Source organism: Moschus berezovskii, chromosome 1 (assembly GCF_049115385.1).
Source record: "Moschus berezovskii isolate FMDL1 chromosome 1, NW_MosBer_1.0, whole genome shotgun sequence".
NCBI classification, from domain to species: Eukaryota; Metazoa; Chordata; class Mammalia; order Artiodactyla; family Moschidae; genus Moschus; species Moschus berezovskii.
Window position 1 is genome coordinate 13515156 of NC_142460.1, and position 26091 is coordinate 13541246.

The following is a 26091-nucleotide window of genomic DNA, read 5'->3' on the forward strand; positions in this document are numbered from 1 at the left end:
CCCCTGCCAACGCAGGAGACATTAGAGATGCGAGTCGGATTCCTGGGTTGGGATGATCCCTTGGAGAAAGCATCTTCTCTTGCCTTTGCCTGGAGAATCCCATGGACACTGCAGCCTGGCAGGCTACAGTCCATAGGGTCGCAAAGAGTCAGACACAACTGGGGCATGCAGACACACGTACAGTTTATTGTATATCAATTATACCTCAATAAACCTGTTAAAATTTTGGTAGTTCACTCTAATAAATTGTATAGGTTCTCATAATATGCATTTATGAGTGTCAAATATACTTTTCATTTTGTGTTTTTTTAATACAAATTTTGGATGAATTTTATTCTTTATTCTCTTTTTTATCCCGTGTCACTGTATTATAGGCTTCCCAGGTGGCTTAATGGCATAGAAAAATAGTAAAAGTCGCTCAGTCATGTCTGACTCTGCGACCCCATGGATTGTTAACTTGCCAGGCTCCTCTGTCCATGGAATTCTCCAGGCAAGAGTACTGGAGTGGGCTGCCATTCCCTTCTCCAGGGGACCTTCCTGACCCAGGGATCAACCCAGGTTTTCCGGCATTGTATGCACATTGCAGGAGGATTCTGGCCTGAGCCACCAGGGAAGCCCTCAGTGGCAAAGAATCTGCCTGTAATGCAGGAGACATGGGTTTGATCTCTGGGTCAGGAAGATTGTTTGGAGAAGAGAAAGGCAATCCACCCCAGTATTTTTACCTGGGAAACCCCATGGACAGAGGAGCCTGGCGGGGGACAGTCCTTAGGGTTTGCAAGAGTCAGACGCTACTTAGCAACGAAACAATGCTTTAGTATATAGGAGGGTCTCAGCAAATTCTTTTTGCAGCAAGATGGGGTATAAAAACACACACTGGCAAATACAATAGTCCATATTTTAGCAGGACTAGGAGATGCTGAAGGGTAACAAAGCCTCTGCACAAATATCTATTTAAAATGTGTCACCAACTGTTTGTATTCTTTTTTCATGAACTTCTTGTTCATGATCTTAGTCTGCTTTTATTTTGGTAAATAGGATTCAGTTTAAAGTGCAAATATATATGATACCAAGACCATCATAATGATGACAGAATCTTCTCTGTGGTTGCAGGGCATCTTGGGGAGTTAAAGTCTCATGTTAATATCTGTTAAATGTCAAGAAGTGAAATAGCTTCATTGTTTCTATTACTAAAGTGAAAGACTGTGTGTTAATTGTATAGAATTAGATACTTTGCTTAAGTAAAAATATTTGGAATGTTTTATAATTTTTCATTTTGTTGTTGTTCAGTCACCAATTTGTGTCCGACTCTCTGCAACCCCACGGACTGCAGCATGCCAGCCTTCCCTGACATCACCAGCTCCCGGAGCTTGCTTAAACTCACGTCCACTGAGTCAGTGATGCCATCCAACCATCTCATTCTCTGTCGTCCCCTTCTACTCCTGCCCTCAATCTTTCCCAGCATCAGGTCAGGGTCAGCTCTTTGCATCAGGTGGCCAAAGTATTGGAGCTTCAGTTTCAGCATCAGGACCCAGGGTGGTCATTTCATTAAGCATGTCCAGATATTCCAAGCACAATAAATAACACGCTTTAAAAAGTTCAAGTAGCATTTATAGTAGAGGAAGCGTTGCTATCCCCAGCTCAAGTATAATAGTGACATGAAAAACTGTCGTCTGTCTTGTCATTACAAGAATAAAATGATTCACATTTAAAAAAATAAAATGCACCACCAAGAAAGAGACTCAGGACACAGAGAACAGACTGGTGGTTGCCCCGGCGGACGGACTGGGGAGGCATGGAGAGGGAGGCTGGGGTTAGCAGGTAAAAGCTTTTATGTGCAACATCCATCAACAGCAAGGTCCTAGTGTGTAGCACAGAGAACTATACTCAATATTCTACAACCAACTGCAATGGAAAAGAATATATATACACAAAAAGAATGCTTTCATACATACATGTATAACTGAATCACTTTGCTGTACAGCAGAAATAGAATATTGTAAAGCAACTGTACTTCAGTAAGAAGATATAAATAACCAAAAACAATGCCCCACAAATGGGACTGTCCATGGGATATGGATCTCATTCCATACCACACCCCAACACTTCTCCAAATGGCCTGGTGTCACTAATTCTTTTATTAGCTTACAAGTACGTATGTCTTGCTGCTGCTGCTGCTAAGTCACTTCAGTCGTGTCCGACTCTGTGCGACCCCATAGACGGCAGCCCATTAGGCTCTGCCGTCCCTGGGATTCTCCAGGCAAGAACACTGGAGTGGGTCTTAGAGTAATACAAATATGATATTGAATTTACTTGCTCATAGATGGTTGAATCACGGTAGCCAAAGCATTGCATGTAAAACCGCCAACACTAGGCACAAAGTTCTACTGATACTAGATGCAGAGTTTCACCTCTATATTAACTTTTTCTTAGCTGTTCAGTAGAATAATTTATTTTCAGAATCATGCTGACACATTCTGGCATTTGAGTGGTTTGATTTTATTTGATGTATTACCCTTTTTTAAAAATAGGATACATGCCAAACGTCTCTATGAACTTCAGTGTTTCTAGCATAGAATTATTAATTAGATGTAGTTCTTCATTTGAAAAATAAGTTTACTGGATTGTACCGATTGGAATGTGAATTAATATAGTCTGAAATAGAGGAATCACCAAATGCAGTTAAACTTGTATGTCCTTTTTTCTGTTTCTTAAAGCTCATGCCTCTATTTAGAGACTTTTTTTCTCCCCAGGCTAAGAAGATTCCTGCCTTTTCAATTTTGCCTTTGTAAGCACGTTGGAAATATTCTACCCCACTCTGTTCTTCAGGTCCATTGTAGCAGAGCCAATTCTTTGTTTCTCTGCTTCTCACCTGTTTCTGTCTATTTATTTGTGTATAAGATGTCAAAGGAAAATGAAAAGTAACACCTCCAAATACCACCTTGAAAGAGAAAATGCCAACAAATTCTTTTCTGCATCTGAAGCTTTTAATTCTTTAATCCACCATGGAATGTTGCTTAATTACATATTTTATTATGCATAACTGGAAATTATGTACTTTAGTCTCAACAATGATATGAAAGCACTTATTGTTTATAAATAAAGAGCGGCTGGTTTGTCTCCATTTTTTTATGTTGCAAATATTTGTGGAATTCTCAAAGGTTCTCTTTCTAAAATTGGCTTTTTGAAAATTCTCAGAGAGACCCAAGAAAAACTTCAAGTTTTAATACTTTCTTCGGAAACCAGAAAATTCATTACTGCAGTGCAAAAGCAAGATGATGTCACGTCATTATGGGCAAAAGCCATTGAATAGTTTGAATATTTTCATAAGTTTCATCACAATTTTAACAAGCTTCACAAAGTATTTATTGATGGAAAAATGTTACAGTGGTTGAACTAGGTGATGAACGCTTGGAGGTTCATTATACTATTCTTATGTGTATATTTGGAAATTCCTATAATCAAATGTGTGTTTAAAAAAAACTTCGATATATGGATTTTAACCAGAGTTTTGGAGTTAATATTTCATACACTGGAATTCAATGACTTAGTGATGGACTTTTTCATAGTAGTAAAATAATTATGCTATGTTTCTGAAAATGTCAAACTGCATTTAATTCTTTTTTCTATATTTTCTGCATTTGATAAAGCTCTTATTGAGAAGAAAACAGACAGAAACTTGTAGCTGTAAGACTCGGGTCTGAAACCAGTGTGGCGTCTCCCCTCCCTTGCGTCTGCCTTAAGTGTGCATCGTGGGACAGAGATGCTTGGGGCAGTGCCGTGTGAAATGAAGCCTTCCACTAATGCTGTTGCTATTATCACTTTAAGCATATTTGAGGGCAAAGCTAGGAAGGAGCCTTACAAGGTAGGAAGTCTTTGTATGAGGCCTGGTAGAACAAATATTTGAAAATTAAAACTGGAAAGAAAGTTGGAGCAGGTGAAACCTGTCCCCTCACTGAGATGCTGTGGGGCAGGTCTGTGCAGTAGCTCTGTGCACTGGAAAAATGTGCATATTGCGGCCCAAGGCCACCGACTCGGTGAATTATTGCACACACTTCAAATACGTGACCTTTCTCAACATTCTCACTTAACAGGTACTGCTGGTTCTTCTGAGTGGAAAAACTCATACAGCAGCCATGGGACGTCCTTTCTTTGGCGGGGGAGCGGTGTAAGAGCATGAATCAGAGGTTGTCACGGTCATGAAAACTTGTTTGAACACCATAGAAATATTCAGTAACAGTAAAAGAAAATACAACAAAGAATAAATAATGTGTAGCATTTAATGCAGAGTAAAGTATGCTAGAGTTTCTCTGTGGTTACTCTGCAAGGCAACAAAAATAACGGACTACTCTGTTTTTCCTCACCAACAACCTCATCAGCTAGTATCAGAGAGAATAGGCCCCCAGTCATGTGCTTTTGATCACAATTAGGGATATTAGTGAAACAGCTGACACAGGAAGGTGACTTAATGCACAACCTAGATATAGGGCAAGGAATCAAAATTAAATTCTTGTAGAATTATTTTGATAAATTAATTTGTAAATACATATGATCCACCTAAGGAGGGTAAAGCAAGGAAGATTTAAAAATGTTCATCTTTTAAACATGAATTCCAAACTATTTTTATTTGACATGTGGAATTGTTAAACAGGTAATAGTATTCTGGTCATATACATTTCTTAAATAAGTGTTCTCTGTATTTGATCAAAATGCGCATGGTAACAGACTGTAGTTTAGCCTTTGTTCAAAGACATGCAAGTATTTAGTCTTTACACGAAATGGATTGCCTCAGAAGAATAGTGAATACATTTCCTTAAAAAGGAAAAAAAAAAAAATCTTTAAGTGAACTATAGTATCTTTATCTCCTAATGTTTTAGATAGGATTAATAATCTTGAACCTCCATTGGTTTCCACACTCTCATGCAAATTTCTGGCTTGCTTTAACACAGCAGTCCAATTTCTGTTGGCTGTATGACAGGGCATACACATATTAATTGCTCTTTTTGAAAATATCACCAAGCAGTTCAGAATACCTCCTTTATTGATAATATTGTGAAAATCAAGGACCTTAATATCAGCCAAAGATAACAATATGGAATAGGGCAGAACTGAATGATGAAATGTATGATTGTCATTTTCACTCCATCTTGAACCATTTGGAAATGTTTTCTACTTAAGCTACATATTTTAGATAAGCACAGTTGGATATAGATTTCACTAATGAAGAAATAAACACTTTTCTTTTTTTAGCTCAGAATTCCTTAGGACTACATGTGAATTGATATGCATTTTATATATAATATGTACAGGCTTTGAAACCAAGGGGCATACAATTGGGGCACACGTTAGTTACCTTGGTTTCCAAAGGTTACGTGTCAACTCTGCACATTATGTGCCAAGGAGACACTCTCAACGTTATTTTTTGCATAATGTGCAAGCATTATATGGCCACAGAGTGTAATACAGATTAGTGGCAAAGTGCTGAGGGAAGACAGATTCAGATGCACAAGGCTGAATATTACCCGTAAACTACCTGACTCTGCTAGGGCCTTCCCAGCACGGAGCGCCAGGTCATGCCCAGCGTTTCTGAAATGCCTGGACACAAGGAAGCTTGCTCAAGGGATTCTACCGTGGCCTCTCGCAACACCGGGACTGGCAGGAGGGTAAAGGGCGCCCGGGAAGCCACACGGGAGGCTCTTCAAGCTGCTTACAAAATGGACCATTTCCCCGAGGAACAGTTCTGCTCATTCCATCGTGGCCAACATTGCTCACTGATATGTGCTTTTTTTGGTTTAAAATATGTTAGCAAGATGCTGCTGCGTGAGTTAAAAAGAGTCTGAGAATTTTATTGTCATGTTGATTTCTTATACACACTCTTCAATTTACTGAAAATGTATTTTCAAAGAAGTTAGGAGATGAGTGGGAAAGAAAAAAATCTTACTTGCAACCCAAACTCCCCTTAAAAAGATATTACATCTTTGACGCCTTATATTAGGTGTTGTGCTTATGTTAAGAAAAAGACAAAAAATCCAAAAAAACACTACCCTCCGCTCTAGCTTTTCCCTTTAAAGTCAGAGAAGATAGGTTTTCATTAAATTTCATAGCATATTTAATTACCCTATTTATTATTTTTAATATGATAAATCTGGTTTCTATTTGAACTCAAAATTGTTTTGCTAAAATGATTTTCTGAACCCTAGAAATAAACTAGAATGTTTAAAGGTGTTTTCTCATTTAATACAGAGACACGATAAATTTTTCAACATAATTTTAACTTTATAGCAAACCAGTTGCCTCTGAAGTAGTTCAGCTGTGCTTCGAAAGTAGACAGTAACTTTGAAAATCGAATTGGGAGTTTTCTATGACCCCATTTTAGCTTCTTAAGTTCAGAATCGGAGGAATCCAGTTGACCTCCGATGAGCTTGTCAGGGTCCAGGGAAAAGAGGCAGAAAGGAAGTGGGTGATTTCAGAAACAAAGGAACCCAAACACCCCCTAACAAGTAGGAAATCTTAAAAACGCAGCAAAATATCAGGTGGAAGTGAACAAAAATGCCCAAACCCTGCAGCACTGGCCCTCCCCTTCACACGAACATGACCGCACCTCACTTCATATCCTGGAGTTTACCGAGTTTTACATTGCGAGAATTCTGAAGTGCATATCTAAATTCCAGGTAGGTTAATTCTTATCTTCTTCATGGAGTTCTTATAGTTATGACATACACAACCAAATGAGCTCAGAGTTATTAACTTGTATTCCATTTACAACTTAAAAAAAAAATACAGTGCTTACTAAGGAGTTCTTGTACAGAAGGTCCATTTCCCCCCCTACTTATGTTACTTTTAACGGCCTTTAAAAATGTATATACACCGGCTTTAAAAAAGTGTTGCCATGATGGGCCTTTCGTGAAGTAAATGCAGATGAATCTGTTCTAAGTGCATATCTGCCAGAGACTGAATTGATGTCTTTGTTGGTGAGTCTTTTGACCATACTCCTGATCAAGGAAAACATCAACCAAAAACAGGTTACTGTCTTCACTGTTTAACTTAAAAGACTGAGCATGTGTTCGGGATTTAAATTTACAGTGTTTCAAGTGACTTTTAAATTGCTCTTCTTCAGATCTGTAAAATGTCAAGAAAGTTTTCACATGCATCTTACTGAGAGGGCCCTCTCGGACACTGTGTTACTTCACATAAGCAGACAAACCCTACCATGTCATACCATACAAACAATTTTAATTGTGTAGTTACAGTCAATAACCACTCCTAATCAGAACATTTCTGCATAAAGAAAATTGTGATACACTTATAAAAACAGCCAGCTGTAACAAAATAGCTGGTGTTTTCATAGCCATAAACTCATAAAAAAGAAATAACACCTTTATACAGAAATTTTATACAGATGTAGCTTTAAAATTGATTGTAAACCAAAGGAAGACACGTTGCAAACATCAATTATTTTCACATTAATTGCATAATTTTCTAAGGTGATCTATTAGTTTTATTAACCTAAGCTTATTTGCATGATAGTAAAAATTGCATACAACAATAAGAGTGAAGCTTATAGTATGAATTGCTTGGGTAACATAGAGCACTTTTTATAGGCAACTGTGTAAAGCACATTTTATCTATTTAAAACTTTTAAGACACTTTGTTTTACTGCCCATCAAAATACATTTATAAATAGAAAAGAACCAGTATGGTAACAAGAGAAGCAATATTACATTTAACGGAAACTTCCAAAAATTAATTACAACATGATGCTGCAGGATCTACAAATAAATAATGAGGACTAAATTGTGTTTCACATTTTCTTTTCTTTTTTTAAAAAATCTTGTAACAATGAGAATGAAAAAAATTACAGTGAACTTTTATTTCCAAAATAAAAACAAATCTGAATTACGGCAGTGCCATATGATACAAGGCATTTGTTGGCATATGTCATCTTTAAACTGCATTCCACAGTATACAGTTCTTTTGCAACATACAATAGAGTAACAAACTCTTTTTCTTTTTTAAAACAAGGGGCGAGTTTCCAAAGATAAATGTGAAGTGTTACAGAAATAAAGGAAGGAAATGATAATCACAGAAGTTATATAATGCTTGTTTTGAGGCTCCAAAATAATAATAATTATAAAATTAAAAAAAAAATCACTGGTTATCATGCTTACGGGTACACACACCCGGGTGTGTTCCGTGAACACAAATTTTCCATTTTTAATACCAAACGATCCGATGCTTCACCTGGGGCTGCCAAGCAGTTCGTAAAAGAGGAAAACGTTTAGTGCAGTCAGTATCAGCCTTTCTCGACGGTCCGCTTGTGCAAGTTTCTGACGATCGCCCGGCCGGGCGGCGGGGCGCCGGGGGCCCGCAGCTCAGTCCCTGGCGTCGGCGCCCGCGTCCGTGCTGCCATCGGCCGCCGGCTCGTCCTCGAGCTTCACCGCGAAGAGTGGGCTGGCGGCCGCGCCCGGCGCGCCCTCGTCCGCGTCCTGCAGCAGCTCGTCGTCCCTGTAGTCGGCCACGTCCACCTCCAGGCCCGCGTGGTCCTTCAGCCGGCCGTGGTGCTTGAGGTGGTAGCGCTGGTTCTGGAAGAACTTGATGACCGTGTGCTGCGGCAGGTCCAGCTGCGCCGACAGCGTCTGGATGGCCTCCTCGTCCGGATGCAGCCCCACGTCCTGCATGAAGCTCTGCAGGATGCCCAGCGCCTCCACCGAGATCTTGGTCCGCGGCCGCGCCTTCGGCCGGCTCTCATCCTCCGCCTCGGCCGGCGCTGCCGCGGGCGGCTGCCGCGCGGGGAGCCGGGGCCCGGCCGGGGGCGGCGGCGCCTGTGCCGGCGCGGGGGGCGGCGCGGGCTGCGGCTGCGGGGGTGCCTGCGGCGGCTGCGGGGAGACAGCGGCACAAGGTCAGCGGTGCCGCACGCGCCCGGCCCTGCGCGCCCTGGCCACTGCACGCGCCTGGCCCCTGCGCATCCCGGCCCCCGCGCGTGTGGTCACTGTGCATGCCTGGCCACTCCGCATGCCCGGCCCGCGCGCGCCTGGGCCCTCGCGTGTGCGGTCACTGCGCATTCCTGGTCACTGCACGAGCCTGGCCCCTGCGCATCCCGGCCCGCATGCGCCTGGGCCCTCGTATGCCTGGCCACTGCGCATGCCTGGTCACTGCACGTGCCTGGCCACTCCACATGCCCGGCCCGGGCGGGCCTGGGCCCTCGCGTGTGCGGTCACTGCGCAACACCTGGGCACTACACATGCGGCCTCGTGCGAGGCACACAAAGGCCCGGAAGAGCAAGCACATGACCTGGCGGGCTCAGAACACGGGGAACGGATGCCGGACAGAAACGCAGGCCAGCTGAAGGGCCCACGGTGTCGGGAAGAAGGTCAGAAGGATCGCTAGGAAGGCAGGACTGGGGAAGGCCTGGGAAGCTCCAGGGCTCCCTCGCCAGAGGTCAGGCTGGCTCACAGGACTGAAAGCCAGCACTCTGAGAGTGTGAGCCCTGTTCACCAGGAGGATATGCCTCCGAGGCTAAGCCAGCACATTGTGATGTGGGTAACTAATAAAGATTTAAAAGGAAAACGGAGCAGTTAAGTGTGCCAAAGGCAGATTAGGAAGATGAGCTGTGGACACACTGGGAAGGACATGTGTTTCGTCCCATTGCAGCAGATGGCTAAAACGTGGCCCTGGCTTACAAGGTCTTATGTTCCAAATAAAATGGGGGAGCCTGTGCTCTTCTGCAGCATTCAAAGTGAAAGCTGCTCAGTCATGTCCGACTCTCTGCGACTCCATGGACTATACAGTCCAAGGAATTCTCCTGGCCAGAATACTGGAGTGGGCAGCCTTTCCCTTTTCCAGGAGATCGTCCCTACGAAGGGACTGAACCGAGGTCTCCTGAGTTTTAGGCGGATTCTTTACCAGCTGAGCTATGAGGGAAGCCATTAATTAGCTCTTGTGAATCCAAAGAGTTTCTGAGATTCTCACGTTTGTGAATTTTCTACCAGACAGTTTCAATCTAACAGGCACACATTTGTTACCGAATTGCACTGGGCTGACACTGCAAGATTTTTTTCTTACCGAAAAATAAAGGTTTCATTCACCCCACAACGGCTAGCAAATTGTTCTGTCTATACTAAGCTCAGATGTAATCAGGATTTAAATTTAGTGTATATAGACACTTTTTCATAATTAGTATCTGTGCTGTAATTTTCCATACACAATTATACATAACAAATATGTGACATACACACACACACACACACACTCTCCAGCTCCAGGATTCTTATCAACAAAGGAAATCAACCTAAGGAAGCCTAAAATATTGGAACGTTTATACTATGCCCTAAGCATTTCCTTAATCCCCCTAGGAAGCAATTTTATTAAAAACAATTTACATTTTCAAACAAGTACTATTTTTTTTTTTACTTATCTTTTTTTGTTTTTGCTAAACAGTACATTTTTCAGGCTTTCATGATTATTTTAGTGCTTGATATCCTAAGGGATTCTCTTTCTCAATTTATCTTTAATATATACTCAAGTATTCTTTTTCTTAGTGGATGGATAACCCTCTTTTTGAGTGTGTGTTGAGCATCACCACCCCGCCCCCACCCGGTGCCCCCACAGACACACACAGCAGTTCCAAAAAATAACATGCAGGTGATTCAACAAAGAGAGTGTAGAATTTTAAGACTCGGGAAAGCAACGGCATTTTCCCTTAAAGGGGCAAAGGAAAAGCATCCCTTTGGATGTAGCAGAAATAATCAGTACAGCTCACGTTCATCGTCAACAGGCTTCCTAAGCAATCGAGGTCAACAGCTAGTTGGGCCCAGACCTTCCCCATCTGAATAAGCGGGGAATGAATTTAGTGGAGACACTTGGGTGAATAGACAGGTCCCAAGTCTGGGAAGGGAGTAACTTAGGTGAATCTGAGGCTGATCCTGTGGGCGCAGTGTATTTGGCCAACACCACTGTTAGCGTGGCCTTTCCAAGGCTGACCATCCTGACCAGGGAGCAGGTCTTGGCACCAGCCTTCTGTGTTCTCCTTCTGGCTGGCTAACTTGTGCCTGCTCACCTGTGGAGCAGTACCAGCCATGGGGCCGAACACCTCTAGACTCTCCTTGCCCAAGGGCAGTGGGAGAGGGGCTCTAAGGGAAAGACAGACAGACGTGACTCACCCCTAACCACTGCTCCCTGAGCCGGCGGGGACAGAGCTAAAGTGAAGGCAGGGCCGGGGACTTGGAAGCCAGATGCCAATTTGGTTTCCCTCCACTCCTCTCTGTGGGACAGAATCCAAAGTATACAATTGCAATCCTACAAACTTCCTCTGCAGAAACAGCAGTCATGCCTTTCCTCGGGGACAGGATTGGTGTTCATTAAAACATAGGTGGCGTGTCTAAAAATTCAAATTTTGCTGCAATGTGGGAGACCTGGGTTCGATTCCTGGGTTGGGAATTTCCCCTGGAAAAGGGATAGGCTACCCACTCCAGTATTCTTGGGCTCCCCTTGTGGCTCAGCTGGTAAAGAATCCACCTGCAATGCAGGAGAGCTGGGTTTGATCCCTGGGTTGGGAAGATTCCCCTGGAGAAGGGAAAGGCTACCCACTGCAGTATTCTGGCCTGGAGAATTCCATGGACCGTATAGTCTATGGGGTCGAATAGAGTTGGACACAACTGAGCGACTTTCACTTTCAATATGACAAAATAGATTCTTAAGCTCTCACATAGCTCTAACGAAGAGTGGCTTGCCATAGAAGTGTGGAAGGGGGTTCCTGCCGCCTTGGGCGGTCGGGGGTGGAGAGGAACACAGCACACGTGTTGGAAAACCCAGGTCCTCTTTTCCCTCCGACCCAGACGGCAGGGTACCGCCATCTCTCGCTCAGAAGCCTATGTTCAGACTGCGGAAGGAACAGCAACGCCCCTTTCCCTGCTAAGCGTAAAGCGTCTGCTTCCCCGGGCTCTAGCGCAGCGGCCGAGCACACGAACCTGAATCTGCTCGGCGGGCACGTGGATGATGTGCGGCGGCCGGTCGCCGTGGTGATGCACGGCGTTGCTCTCCTGTTCGTAGATGGCGTCGCGCTCCGGCTGGGGGAGGCTGAGGAACCTTCGGATCATGGAGAGGTTCTCCCACAGGGTCCTGTTTTCTGGAGAAGGGTCTTCTTTCCAGCGTAGCAGCTCGCACAGCCACCCCTTAAGAGACAAGGGCGTTAGCAGGTCAGTTCAGGTCCAAGAGGCACGGGGTGGGCAGCTGGCCTTTCCCGTTAGGAAGTAAAAAGGGCCCTGAGCAGTTCACTTTTTCCCAGCTCAAAACAATCTGCTTTAAAAACATTTTAACCTGCTAAACGAGAATAGGTGTTGTTGTCAAAAAGGGGGCAGAATCTGTTTTTTAATACACAATTCATATTTGCATCTTCAAGGAGGGCCCTATTTTTCAGACTCCAAAGGCAAGACCCGTCTACCCTGGACTCTGCAGAATGTGCCCAAGGAGAAAGCAAGGCCGAGTGTGCTTCTCCTCTGATGAGTGGCCATCTGAGGTTCTGAAGATAGTATTTAAAAGGGCTGGGACAGCTTTTTAGAATAATTTTCCTAAAAGGATTCCCTAAGTTTATGATGTTTGCATTAAAAATGCGACTCTGTGAATATCTGTGTGTGTGTGTGTGTGTGTGTAGAAAAGAGAGAGAAAGGATGTGTGCATTTGTGTGAGCATGAATGTCGTCCAAGGTAAGGCTTTATGTTAGAATGAGCATTAGAAGAATCCTCCAGTACAGAATTTTGCAGAAAGAGACCCCAGAGCCCTGCCTGCTGCTGTGTACGCACATGGTCCATCAGGGAAGCACTGTGATAGGATCGCTGGGCTGAGGGAGACGATGTCCACTGAGCACCGAGGCCTGGACCTCTGCTGCGCTCCAAGGCTCACTTTCTGACCCTGAGATCCACAATCCTGAACTGAGTGGGCGGACGTGGGTCCGACATGCACACACAAGTAATACTATGTACAAAACAGACTGACTAATGTAAACCTACTGTGCAGCACCACTTGATGCTCTGTGGTGACCAAAATGCGAGTGAGTTCAGTCGCTCAGTCGTGTCCGACTCTCTGCGACCTCAGGAACTGCAGCACGCCAGGCCTCCCTGTCCATCACCAACTCCCGGAGTCCACCCAAACCCATGTCCATCGAGTCGGTAATGCCATCCAACCATCTCATCCACTGCCGTCCCCTTCTCCTCCTGCCTTCAATATTTCCCACCAACAGGGTCTTTTCAAATGAGTCAGCTCTTCACATCAGGTGGCCAAAGTATTGGAGTTTCAGCTTTAGCATCAGTCCTTCCAATGAACACCCAGGATTGATCTCCTTTAGGATGCACTGGTTGGATCTCCGTGTAGTCCAAGGAACTCTCAAGAGTCTTCTCCAACACCACAGTTCAAAAGCATCAATTCTTTGGCACTCAGTTTTCTTCACAGTCCAACTCTCACATCCATACATGACCACTGGAAAAACCATAGCCTTGACTAGACGGACCTTTGTTGGCAAAGTAATGTCTCTGCTTTTTAATATGCTGTCTAGGTATCCGGTCCCATCACTTCATGGCAAATAGATGGGGAAACGTGGCTGACTTTATTTTTTTGGGCTCCAAAATCACTGCAGATGGTGACTGCAGCCATGAAATTAAAAGACACTTACTCCTTGGAAGGAAAGTTATGACCAACCCAGACAGCATAATAAAAAGACCTAAATGGGAAGGAAATACAAAAAAGCAGGAGGTATATGTATGCATAAAGCTGATTCACTTTGCTGTATCGCGAAGCAACTATGCTCCAATAAAAAAAGGAAAAAACGAGTTTTCCAACAAGAGTGGACAGTCTCCCGTTCTCTAACCATCGTCTCAACCCTTCTTCACTGAGCAGGCAGGGCGGGGAGGTGGAAGGCGGGGGTCCCACCCACAGTGCTCCAGGCTGACAACCACGCTCCAGAGAAACGTCTGCACGCCAGCTCAGCGGGGGACGCCCAGCTGCTCCTCTGCTTCCTCCTGGTCCCTCTCCCCAGGCGGCCGGTGGCCGGCTGGCCTACCCTCCTGCCCACCGGACCACGCCTTCTACCCTGGGCTCTCCAGACGTGCCCCTCCTAGCCTGCCCGCTGGACCGCGTCGCCTACCCTGGGCTCTCCAGACGTGCCCCTCCCAGCCTGCCCGCCACAGGCCCAGTCAATACAGGCTTTTCCTGCGGCCACGTTCTCCCTGGACTTGCCTCCGCTTTCTTATCCTGCCGGGTCCCTCACCAGATCAGGGGCCTCGGATTCCTTACCTTAGCCTCTGCCTTAGGGAAACTCACCTAAAAAAATGGGGCTCCTTGGAAACTAGTTGGATGGGAATGCAAAGAGGACAGGTTAGTATCTGATTTTTAGAAGTGGCCAAGGGGAGTTGCCTTTTTATATGACTTTAGGATAAAATCAGAACATAGCATGACTTTCTTTTCCCACGTGAACCACTGGAGAAATTCTCTTCTAACTGCAATACACAGTGGGAAGAAGAAGGCCTACTTTCCCCAAAATGGCCTGAGAGATTTTGAAAGAACAGATGGAGACTGACAGACGAGCTTCCCAAGACCCACTGACCACCTAGCCACGGGTGACAGCTGCTAAACCCCATGAGGTCTACTAACCCTAACAGAAACTAGGGGGGCTCTGAGTCTCCATGCCACACATCACTTAAACACGCAGGTGCCCAGGGACACTCACGCAGCTGTGCACTCGGTTGATGCCGCTGACCAGGTTAACAGGACAGGCGGGGAACTGACGGTTTGCCAGGGAGAATACTGGCTCAGTAGGAAATGACCGTGATGACGGTGTCACTGAACATGGTCCTCCTCTAACCATGGTGGTTCCCCGCTGCTTTCCAGAATCAGACCACAGGTCACATTTCGCTCTTATCTATGAACGCAGCATTACAATTTGAGTATTTGAAATATTTGAGACTTGCAAAGGGTGCCCCAGAGACGTTTGTTTGACTCCTGCTGACAAATATCCGCTCTCTGGATTGAGCCTTGAGAATGCGTTATGCTTTCCTACATCAAAGCTATCGCTGTATCCCTCACTTCTGAATTGTGACGCAAGGCAGGGTTTAGATCCATCTTCCTGAAGGCGTGACTATTAACTCTGGTTAAGATTACACCCGTCCCCTCCTTGTCCTTCCTTAGCTGTGGCAACTGACAGGCACCAGTGCCTAAACACAGAAAACCTCTACAATTTTATTCACCTTTAGGGATGCTAGAAGGTTCGTCAAGAACATGCTCTTTTTTTCTTTACTTAGCTAGGATTATACTCTCATAATAAGTGCTTAACATTGAGCATCTAAGTCTTTTTTTTTTTTTTTAGAAATAAATGCTTCTAACCAAAAATTGCTACAAGTTAAATTAAGAACAATTCATGTAAGAAAATCTTCTTAAAGAGAGCTGAAGCACTCCAATAATTTTTTGAATCATTTTAGAAACTTTTTAAAGTAATGCAGAGATCAGTTAGCACTTCGATATATGTGGGGGGGGGAAAAAACATGTGGATCACAGATGTTCTTTGGAAAAGAAAATCATTAGTTCTTTTAAAATGGCTAATAATGATAGCTAATTCCCAAACAATCACACTCATGCTGGTTTCACAAATATTTCAAAAAAGAGCCTTGACTCATTCAACAAATGTTTTGCTCACATTGTCACTCCTGTGTCTCTATGCTTATGAGACAGACGCTTATTTTTATTAATTGCCCAAGACTAACACAACATTTCCAGTAGTTTGCTATTAACCTTTGCCCTTATATAATACTTCTAATTCCTTATCTAAAAATAATGTGATGAATTATAAATTTGAAGCATGTCTCCGCTAGCCTTTCAAGAGACATGATGATTTTAAGAGCCTGAAATCAGATGCTTCTAGGAAAATATTTGCCGGTGCAGCTGGGAACTGTTAGTTCTACAAGGGTATTCCAAAGAAACGAGAATGGGGTGGGTGGCGCACTCTTCTCTTGATACTTGCCGCTCTAACAAATAATGGAAAACAGATATTCTGACAGGCTAGTTCTCTGTCAACAGAGAAATCAGCTGGCTCATTCCCAATTTACACCGCCAAAAAGAAGATTAATTTACTATGATTCCATTTAAATACCACGGAATATTCTGACACCCTCAATCCTATCGATCAAGATGATGACAGTAATCTGAGGTCACTTTTCCATAAACGATACTGTTTGAGCAAATAAACTTGGGAAGACAATAAGTGTCAGAATATAGGTTCAGTTCAGTTCAGTCGCTCAGTCGTGTCCGACTCTTTGCGACCCCATGAATCACAGCATGCCAGGCCTAAATATGTGGCAAGTAAAAATGATTTCCCTAAGCACTGTATCGGTTCTTTTAAAATGATACATGTATAGATTTACTGGGTGGAGAAGAGATGGTGAATAAAATGCAAGCACTTTGCTGCAAAATGTGAACATAATTACGTTTTAAGCCAGGTCCCCGGGACTTGAAATACTGTAAGAGGGGTAGGGTATGGAACTGCTGTGACAATTAAATTAGATCACAACTGTTCTGAACAGTAGAAAAGACAGGAGACTAACAGCCTTAAAATAACGAGACTGATCTATTCTCAGAAAACTAAAATGGCACAAGGAACAACCTAAACTTTAAATGCAGTAAATTTGCCAAGCCACATTACACTGCATAGAAAGAGGGCAAAATATAAACAGTAGCCACATGTAAATAAATTAGTCAAACTTTCAGGATGTTCCTACTTTTCAAACTGACAAAGTTTAATTTGACACCTTCTGTTCTAAACCCTTTGTTTCTATTCAAAATCACGCCTTGAGCTGTTGCTATCAATCACAGCACCCCCTATTACTTAAAAAAACTGGCATGGACCCTGAACAAGCTGAAAATGCCATGCAGATGAATTCTGAGATAATATGTTCAAACCTGTTATATACAACACAAATCCTGTAAAGTTATGTATTGTAAACCTACATTTATTGAGAACTAAAAGTCTTAAATCCATCTGCCACAAAGGAAATACTGTTATGTACTTTATAGGAACCAAGAACCATCTGTAAATGTCTTGCCATTGTAAGCAAGAAAATGGTACAGAAGATGCTAAACCTCAGACAGCATGAAATCAGTAACAGTCTTTGGGCTGTTTTGGTTCAGGGAATCTATGAAAGATGTGGAAGATTTGGGGAGGGTAAGGGGGCAAAAAAAAAAAAAGGAAAAGAGAAAATGCGGAACGACTGCCAACCCACTCCTGAAAAAAAGCAAAACAAATTCAATGACAACACAATGGCAATTTATCACGGTCCATGAAATGCGTGACTGTATGCTCATTTTAAAGGAAAAATCAGCAGGTCTGAACTCAGTACTCTAATGGTGTGCTTTACCAACAGAATCTTGTTGCACCACGCTGAAATAAAAGTCCTGGCACCTTCATCTCTCAGTTGCTAAGTTCCACCCAAACTCAATTTCCGATTTCCATTCCGCTCTTTTTAGAACAGTTAATTCAAGTCGATTCCCTTCTACCATTTCAATGGGTAAGGAGTAAGCAATGATTATTCACCGAGTCAGGAAAGCAACCACCTTTCACGAATGAATTTATTGTAGCTAGGGAGCCTCACATACATGACGAGAGGCCCCTGGCAAGGCCGGGTCTGTGACAGTCAGGAGCATGGAACGCAACTAGTTTTCCAGGGGGACAGAGATTGTCATGTTCTCTAAGTAAAAAAAGTCACTTACTACAAGGATGTGTATATATTGTCATCATGTACATATACATTCTAAACTTAAGAGCTTAAAAAGAGAAAGAAAATGACAAATAATTCTCACTGCAACTAAGAAGGAAAAATACATTAAAAAAAAAAAAGAGTGGTAATTTGTGTTCTAAAAAGGAAAACATTTTATAGTCTGTATTTATTCCCTACCCCTCACCCTCATCTTTTATGTGTTATTTGCAGAAGTATTTTGTTCCAATCTCTGGGGTGTATAGTATAATAATATATGATATTAAAAGAAATCAATCTAAATAGGGAGGTATTTGATACAAACATTTTAGTGGAAAGCATGAATTACATTTTAGCAAGTAGTAGGAACAGGATTAAGTACATAATCCATTAAATAGTACTTCTCACACAAAAAAATTTCAGTATTGTAGGCTAAACTACACCAGGCATTTTGAATGAGTACATTTTCAACAACAACTAACTACAGAGCTAGCAATTTATCATTCAGCAAATAATTTTCTACTTTTAAAAGAATCTGTAAGTGTTACTTATGCTAATGAAGACAGTTTTTAATCTGCCCACAAACATGCTAATAGAGGGCAATTTTTTTTTTTTTTAATTTACAAAGCTGTCTGCACTGGAGGGTAATTTCATATCAATGTTCTGTAAGGGGGGGGTGAGTTCTAACTGTCAGAGCTACTGAATCTTTTAACCTATAAATGTTTAAAGGTATCACAAAAGATGCAAGGTGACTAATGACGTTTTAAGCCACTCCCTGAATGTTCGAGAAGGGACATTTTCACACTTTTTATGTTTTATATGCACTGCCTCAAATATAGTATTGAAATATACTACTTCTTCCGCAGCCCTAACACAGAGACACACAGGTCTGATGGGGGTACACTCCCACTTCTAGGTGTGAAGCCTGCATCCTTCCTTCACACACCAACGTCTAACTTTTTTGTTTTTGAGAACAATCATAACACTTTGAACAGTGAGAAGCAAAAGAGCAGCAAAGCAATACTGAAAGCATTTTCAATTATTTACTAGGTTAAAAGGGTGAAATGATACTTTAAATACATCAAATTTCATCATCTGGGCCATTTTTTGGTGGCAAAGTGGTATTGATCTTTCCAAATGCTGAAAATTAACTATTTTCCAGAAGGTCATTATTTGATTAAAGGCATTAAAGTTGAGGGCAAAGAAGCGATGCACTTCTTCCTGCCCATTCAAATCATCACATAATTTAATAAAAACCATCCCATCATGTCCTGTAATAAAAACGCTTATCTTAAGATATTGTTCTTTACCTAACATATTAACCTTTAAATGTTATGAAGTTCTTAAGGAGAAAAACCTTTGCTAAAGCAGATTATTCTATAACATAATGAGAGGCCTCCACCATTAACATTAATAAAGATACATGTTCTCTATGGAATTAGCAGGAAATACATGAATCTTCTTCCCCAGCTTACTAACATCTACTTTGTGTAAAGTAAGGAGAATTTCAGTAGGCACTACAAGTAACTTTTTCCTGCTAACATGGGCCTGAATCAAGAAAACATGGGAAATAAATCTGAGCAGAGATGGAGCAGTAAATGCATTTCCCGTTCTGAAAGTAGCCTTCTACATCCGCTTTATCCAAAGAGGGGTTTTATAAAGAAACCTACTTAAATGGAATACATGTATACGTGTGAGCTCAGTCGTGTCTGACTCTTTGCGACCCCATGGACTGTAGCCTGTCAGGCTCCTCTGCCCATGGAATTTTCCAGGTAAGAGTACTGGAGTGGGCTGCCATTTCCTTCTCCAGAGGATCATCCCACCCAGGGACTGGACTGGTGTCCCCTGTGTCTCCTGTACTGGCAGGCAGATTCTTTACCACTGTGCCACTTGGAAAGCATAGGTGTGTATCCCCAAATATATTTACCTTCAGGGTGTGGTTTCTGATGCTTTTTGCTGAAAAAAATCACACTGGTTTTTAAAATTATTATTCTAAACTTCTAAACTGCTACTGTTTTAAACTCTCTCCAGATTCCACAGTTTATTTAAGGAACTCAGTATCTTAGCCAAAAGCTGTGGGTTTCCATACTGAATTAATAATAGGTCATAAACAACTATCCATGAATTTCTCACTTAAGGAGATTTTTGCCACTCTGTCTTTAAGAGGTTAGACAAAGCTAGCAGAGGAGGTTTGGCAGCAACAAAAAGAAATGTTCCTACAATTTAGGGGAAGCTCACAATAAAATTTAGTCAATTTGGAAGAAATATTCAGAATCACTGGTAAATGATTTTTATCAGTTTTGCTTAAAATTTAATTAAGCAAAAAAAAAAAAAAGAAAATTACTGTTTCTCTGTGGTTTGACTGTTTACTTCCTTTTTACATTCTTAGAGGCATTGACTTGAGGGAGCATATAAATATGTGTTCTTTTCTCTTCCTATGGATTGTTTGGTTCATAACAAGAGTATCAGATCGTCTGGCCATAGTAGATAAAAACATAAAAATGGTTCTCACTTAAAAAGACTGTCAGGAAAGTTTTAAAGAATATTTTCAGGAAGAATTTGAGGAGAAAAATTAATGAAGATAAAAGTATGAAATTCTAGACAATGTATTAAGCTAGCTGACAAGAAGATAATCTCTTAATTTTTACTGAAACAGAATTTCTGAATAAAGCCTTCATCTTATTTTTTTTTTTTAAAGTAGATCTGGAAGATAACTAATTTAAAGATTAATTTTTTCAAAGACTTCAAACTCGCTTTCAGGATGTTGTCTTCAAAGTTTAAACAAAAATCTGGCTTACATGTCTGATACTTGATACAGACTCTAAAAAAGAGTTTATGTTTTTCCCTCCCAATCTCGATGCATCTTTAAATATTATGTAAGTTTCGGTCATAAGGTTTGGCTTTTGCTTTACATTTATACCTGCTGCCTTAAAAATCTTCCTCAAGGGAGGGGAGGGATAGATGGGAAGTCTGGGATTAACAGATGCACACTGCTATATATAAAATGGGTATAAGCAACTAGTACCCACTGTACAGCACGAGGAATTCCACTCAGTATTCTTGTAACAACCCATAATAGAAAAGAATCTGAAAAAATACATATATAACTGAATCACTTTGTTTTACACTTGAAACTAATCAAAGTTGTGAATTAACTAAAATTTCAATAAAAATCCAAGAAAATAAAAAATAAAATACCACATCTGTTAAAAATCTTTACTCTCTCCTCCTTCTTCCTATCAAGTGTCATTAAAAGACAGGAATGTGCTATCTCCAAGGTTCCCGCTATAACAGTGTTTTCAACCTTCGTCTCTGTTTCAACTGTAAAGACTATCTGATCCTTTCCACTCTGCCCACCACTGACCCGTCGGCGCTGGGGCAACTTTTCCCTGAATGATGCTCAGGCACCAAATAATCGTTTTAAGGACGTCCCAAGGACAGTTATCTTAAATTCAGAACAAAACAGCCTTTAAGTAACCACTCCTTTTCCTCTCTTAGGGGAAAGTGTGTGCCAGTGGCGAGCAGAGCTTTCGGAAAGGAGAGATGGAGCGTTGCCATGGAGAGTTGTAACTCCTACAGAAAGCAAATACGACGTCTGGCTCGGCCTGAGGAACCTCCTGATAGGTAAATACACAGGGGTAATGAAGCTTTCTTGAATGCCCTTAGTCCACTCTGAGATGCCCTTGGAAAAGGCAGGCCAGGACGAAAATCACTGCTCTGGTCTTCGCTTTCAAACCAGCCAGCGTTACCCTATTGCTCACAATGAGCCTGGCAGCTCGCCGGGAGAGAGAAGGGTGCCCTCCCCGGAGCTTCGCGGAAGGGCCCTGCAGGCTCAGCCACGGCCGCGCCGACGCCCTGGCCCGTGGACTGCAGCCCGCCAGGCTCCTCTGTTTCTCGGGAGGCGCCCTGGGCCGGGCTGCCATCGCCTGCTCCAGGGGGTCTTCCTGACCCGGGCTCCGGCATCAGGCGACAGACTCTCGGCCACTGAGCCGCCTGCAAACCCGGCCACACGCGGGCCCTAGGTACCCGGCCGTCGCTCGCTGCCATTCCTCCACATCCTGCGCCCATTCCCCATACTGTTTTCTTTCCTTTGTTTCTTTCTCCCCTTTAAATACTAACTCCCCTTCCAGTCACGCTCCATCACCTCAGCATAAGGTGTAACTCAGTTAAGAGCTGCATCCAGGGCAGGCACTTCTGTGTGCGAACTTGAGCAAATGCCCCGAGTCCCTGGTGCTCGTCGACAAAATGCAGGCAAGAACGGCACTCAAGACTGTGGCTGCCACAGAGGGAGCAGGGTCCCGGGCCGCCCCGCGCCTGGCCTGCGGTAACTGCAGACGCTCTGACGACGGGACCACAAGCATCTGCCTTGAACGGCTCGCAGTACAGTAGGGAAGAAGCAGAACTCACACCCAGCTACTAGAGCAAAGCAGTCTGCAGGGAAGGTCAGTGACGGGCGACATCCCGTGGGAGCCCAGAGGAGAAGGGCCTGGGATGGTCGAGGGCGTCTTCGCTGATGAAGAGTCATGGCGGCCTGGCTTTGAAGAATGGGCAATATTTAGTGGGAAGAATCAAGAAAAACAAAGAATTAGCAATAAGCTAGGGAAAACAGGTGGACAGTTGCTGTGGAAGCCACCAAGCTTACATTCCTTCACCGTCGCTCTCTGCACACGTGCCTGAGGGTACTGCTCACCCTCTGTGGCTCATGTCCTCTACGGACCCCTCCTCTAAGGTGGACTTGTTCAGCAATCCCACGTCTCCATTCTAACACTTACTCTAACAGTGACTGGCCCAGTAAACTCTGGTCAAGTGCCTCGAGTTTGCCAGCCCTGAATTTACTCCTCTGTAAAATGGCGGTAACGTTACCACCGCTCATAGGGTTGTAAGAACTGCGGAGATAATTCACACTAGGGGCTTGGCACACAGGACAGTATGATGAAGGTCAGCTATTATTTATCATCGTTGCCATTATCACAAGTACAATCCAAGGGAATATGGGTAGCTGGGGAGTTAATGAAAATGATCCAGTTACCACATCCCAACCTGAACCCAGTGTCTCCCCCACAAACACAGCACCTTCTATGCAGTTTAACTGTTGATGGCACACCACTCACCCAGTCACCCAGGTGAGAGGTTGCTATTTGAAGCGTAAATTGATATAATCTTTCCAGAGCACAATGGGAAATGATGGGTGTAGAATGACTAGCAATTACCTTTAAAACACAAATGCCTTTTTTGCTCCTATAATTTCTACTTCTGAGAATTAATTCTAAGGAAATAATAAAGATGTATACAAATATTTAACTATAATAATGTTCACATTAGCATTGTTTTTAATAGCAAAAGTTGAATGCAACTTCAATACACCTCAACAGGGAATGAATTAAAAGGTGGGCTTAGAATATGAATGAATAAAGGCATATATGTGCACGCGTGTGTATGTATGTACAAAGAACACAAATCAGGCTATTTCTAGTTAACTGGGATTTGGGTACTTTTCATGGTCTTTCCTCCTTTATGATTTCTTTAAAATGTGTTTTTCTATACTGGCTAGTAGTATTTTTCAATTTTAAAAAACCATGGCAAACAGCTTCAATTAAAAAATCTGACTTTTCTTGTTTTCTCCATAAACAATCATAAATTCCCATCAATTCCACTGGACGGATGTGTTTTGAATTTGCGTCTTCTTTTCCATGCCTGCTCTTCTGGTCCCAGCCCTCACCATTTCTCCCACAAACTGAGGCTGGCAGATTTCTTTATCCCAACCCACCGCCATCTCTGCTGACTTACATCTGTCATAAACACACATCAACACAGAGAGCCCCGTGAAGGGCATGCTCTTCACCTGCCTTCACCCAAGAGGTCTGAAGACGCCCTGAGGCTCTCACTTCAGTGAGTGAGTGTAAAAATACAGCAAGACTCCCTGCAACACTGAAGTGGCTAAGTTCGGGGAATCAGAAGTGAACAGAAAAACAACACAGTCTGAGCCATTTCAGTACAGTTCAGTTCAGTTCAGTCACTCAGTCATGTCCGACTCTTTGCGACCCCATGAATCACAGCACGCCAGGCCTCCCTGTCCATCACCAACTCCCAAAGTTCACTCAAACTCATGTCCACAGAGTCGGTGATGCCATCCAGCCATCTCATCCTCTGTCGTCCCCTTCTCCTCCCGCCCCCAACCTTTCCCAGCATCAGAGTCTTTTCCAGTGAGTCAACTCGTCACATGAGGTGGCCAAAGTATTGGAGTTTCAGCTTTAGCATCAGTCCTTCCAATGAACACCTAGGACTGATCTCCTTTAGAATGGACTGGTTGGATCTCCTTGCAGTCCAAGGGACTCTCAAGAGTCTTCTCCAACACCACAGTTCAAAAGCATCAATTCTTCAGCGATCAGCTTTCTTTCATGGCAAAAAACTGTATCAGTTCAGTTCAGTTTAAATTGTATGCTGCTGCTGCGTCACTTCAGTTGTGTCCAACTCTGTGTGACCCCATAGACAGAAGCCCACCAGGGTCCCCCGTCTCTGGGATTCTCCAGGCAAGAACACTGGAGTGGGTTGCCATTTCCTTCTCCAATGTGTGAAAGTGAAGTCGCTCAGTCGGGTCCGACCCTTAGCGACCCCACGGACTGCAGCCCACCAGCCTCCTCCATCCATGGGATTTTCTAGGCAAGAACACTGGAGTGGCTCGCCATTGCCTTCTCCGATATAGTCACTAGCTACACCACTACAATTCCTGAGGGCACCGTACATGATAGCCAAGTCCAACAACTTATACTCATAATAACACTGCATTTCAAAGAAGTAAAATCGAAAGGGAGCTCAGCAGTAGGGTTAGGAGGCAGAGAGGACCTGTGACAGGCTTCTGGGATTCCTCTGGTGGTCCAGCGGTTAAGACTCCATGTGTCCCATGCAGGGGACATGGGTTTAATCCCTGATTGGGGAACTAAGATCCAACATGCTGCACAGCATGGCCAAAAAATAAATAAATAAAGATAAAATGATGCGTTAAAAAAAGAAGGCTTCTGTCAAAGGCATATACATTTGACTATTTACAGCAGAAGTTTCCTGGGAAACTTATCTTTTTCCAAATCCCTCAACCCCAATAAATGTGTGCTCTTATACCATAATATTATGAAGCAAATCTCTTATGTTGCATTAAGGCACTATTAAAAACTTAACAATATTTTTTTCTTCAAAATTACAATGATCATAAAGAAAAAATGTTGTGAAATATCTGTATATGCCATGTGCAAAAAAAAAAACCTATAAAAATATGAACCTATAAAGAGTAATTTTTAGGTGATGACTGACTCAATACACTAGTGGTCAGCTTACAAAAATAGTCTGTTGTCAAATGTTTCTGCCATTCCGTTTTTCACTGATTTATATAAAACTTTTCAACACTGCAGATACCTCCTCAAACGAGCTATACCTCTCATTACTCATACTGAGGGGCTGCGAATTAAAAATTTAAATCTTCCCTCTATGATATTCTACGAGAGATAACAAAAGAATGTTTAAAACCAGGGGAAGGCAATTCGGGATTGTAAAAGTTATGGGCCTCATATCTTAGAGGAACCATCAAGCGGGCAGGGTCATTACAAGCTCCCAAGCTGCTTATGATTTTGCTGATAAAGTAACACCCATTCTGTGGCCAAAAACCACACTGCTTTATCCATTATGCAAAGCGACTCATCAGAAGTCAGCTTAAATGAGGAACTTGAATTTGTGGATTTAAAAAAAAAAAAAAGGCTTAAAAGAAAGAAAGGGTGACTATCTCTAGAAGCACCACGGGAGTCGCAGTGATAAGGGCCAGGTTTGAATGTAGCAGTGAAAGCAGACATGGAGGCCGGGGCCACACTGGTGGGCACGTCCAGAGGGGCGGGCAGAGCCGGGCTCCACCCCGGCCTCCTGGGCACAGGGCCTCCCCGCCCTCCTCCCACCGGACAGCAAGCTTTTGAGCGGGCAAACCTGCGACTGGATGAATTTACTCCTGAATCATTCCGCTCTTCCACAGATAACCGCAAATTGCCAGCTACGTGCCATCTGCCGAGGCCAAGATGTGGGACAGACAGAAGAGGGCCTATCGCTCCCAGCACTTACTGGCCAGTGAGGAAGATCAGCTTAAACTTCAGACTTAAGCTGAGCGCCAAGGTATAGTTTCCCTGGCAAAAAGTTTCCAGCCTGAGGGCAAAGGCCCTCTCCCAAATGTCGGCACTATACGTGGGCATCAGAACACTGGAGAAAAGGTTGTGTACAGGGTTGTGCTGTTGTTTGAAATGTCACTGCAATCACCGTCACCCATGCTCACCCATACTTAAAATATAAGCATCTGAAAAAGTAATAAATAAATCTTTCCCAGGTAAATTCA

At 43.1% G+C, this 26091-nt stretch overlaps 1 protein-coding gene across 8 annotated transcripts in view; it reads right to left on the minus strand.

Annotated features, from left to right (window-relative positions):
* Positions 1–6731: 6731 nt before the first annotated feature.
* Positions 6732–26091, minus strand: part of SATB1 (SATB homeobox 1) — a 100790-nt gene continuing 81430 nt past the window's right edge. For 7 of the 8 annotated variants that reach the window (XM_088835403.1, XM_088835427.1, XM_088835423.1 and 4 more), the window contains 2 exons: positions 11964–12167; positions 6732–8873 (listed from right to left, as the gene is read on the minus strand). In XM_088835403.1, the coding sequence (XP_088691529.1) occupies positions 8370–8873; positions 11964–12167 (708 nt within the window). In that variant the 3' untranslated portion in view covers positions 6732–8369. Of the gene's footprint in view, positions 8874–11039; positions 11127–11963; positions 12168–26091 lie in introns of all 8 variants that reach the window. The other variant, XM_088835429.1, reaches the window with a different exon arrangement.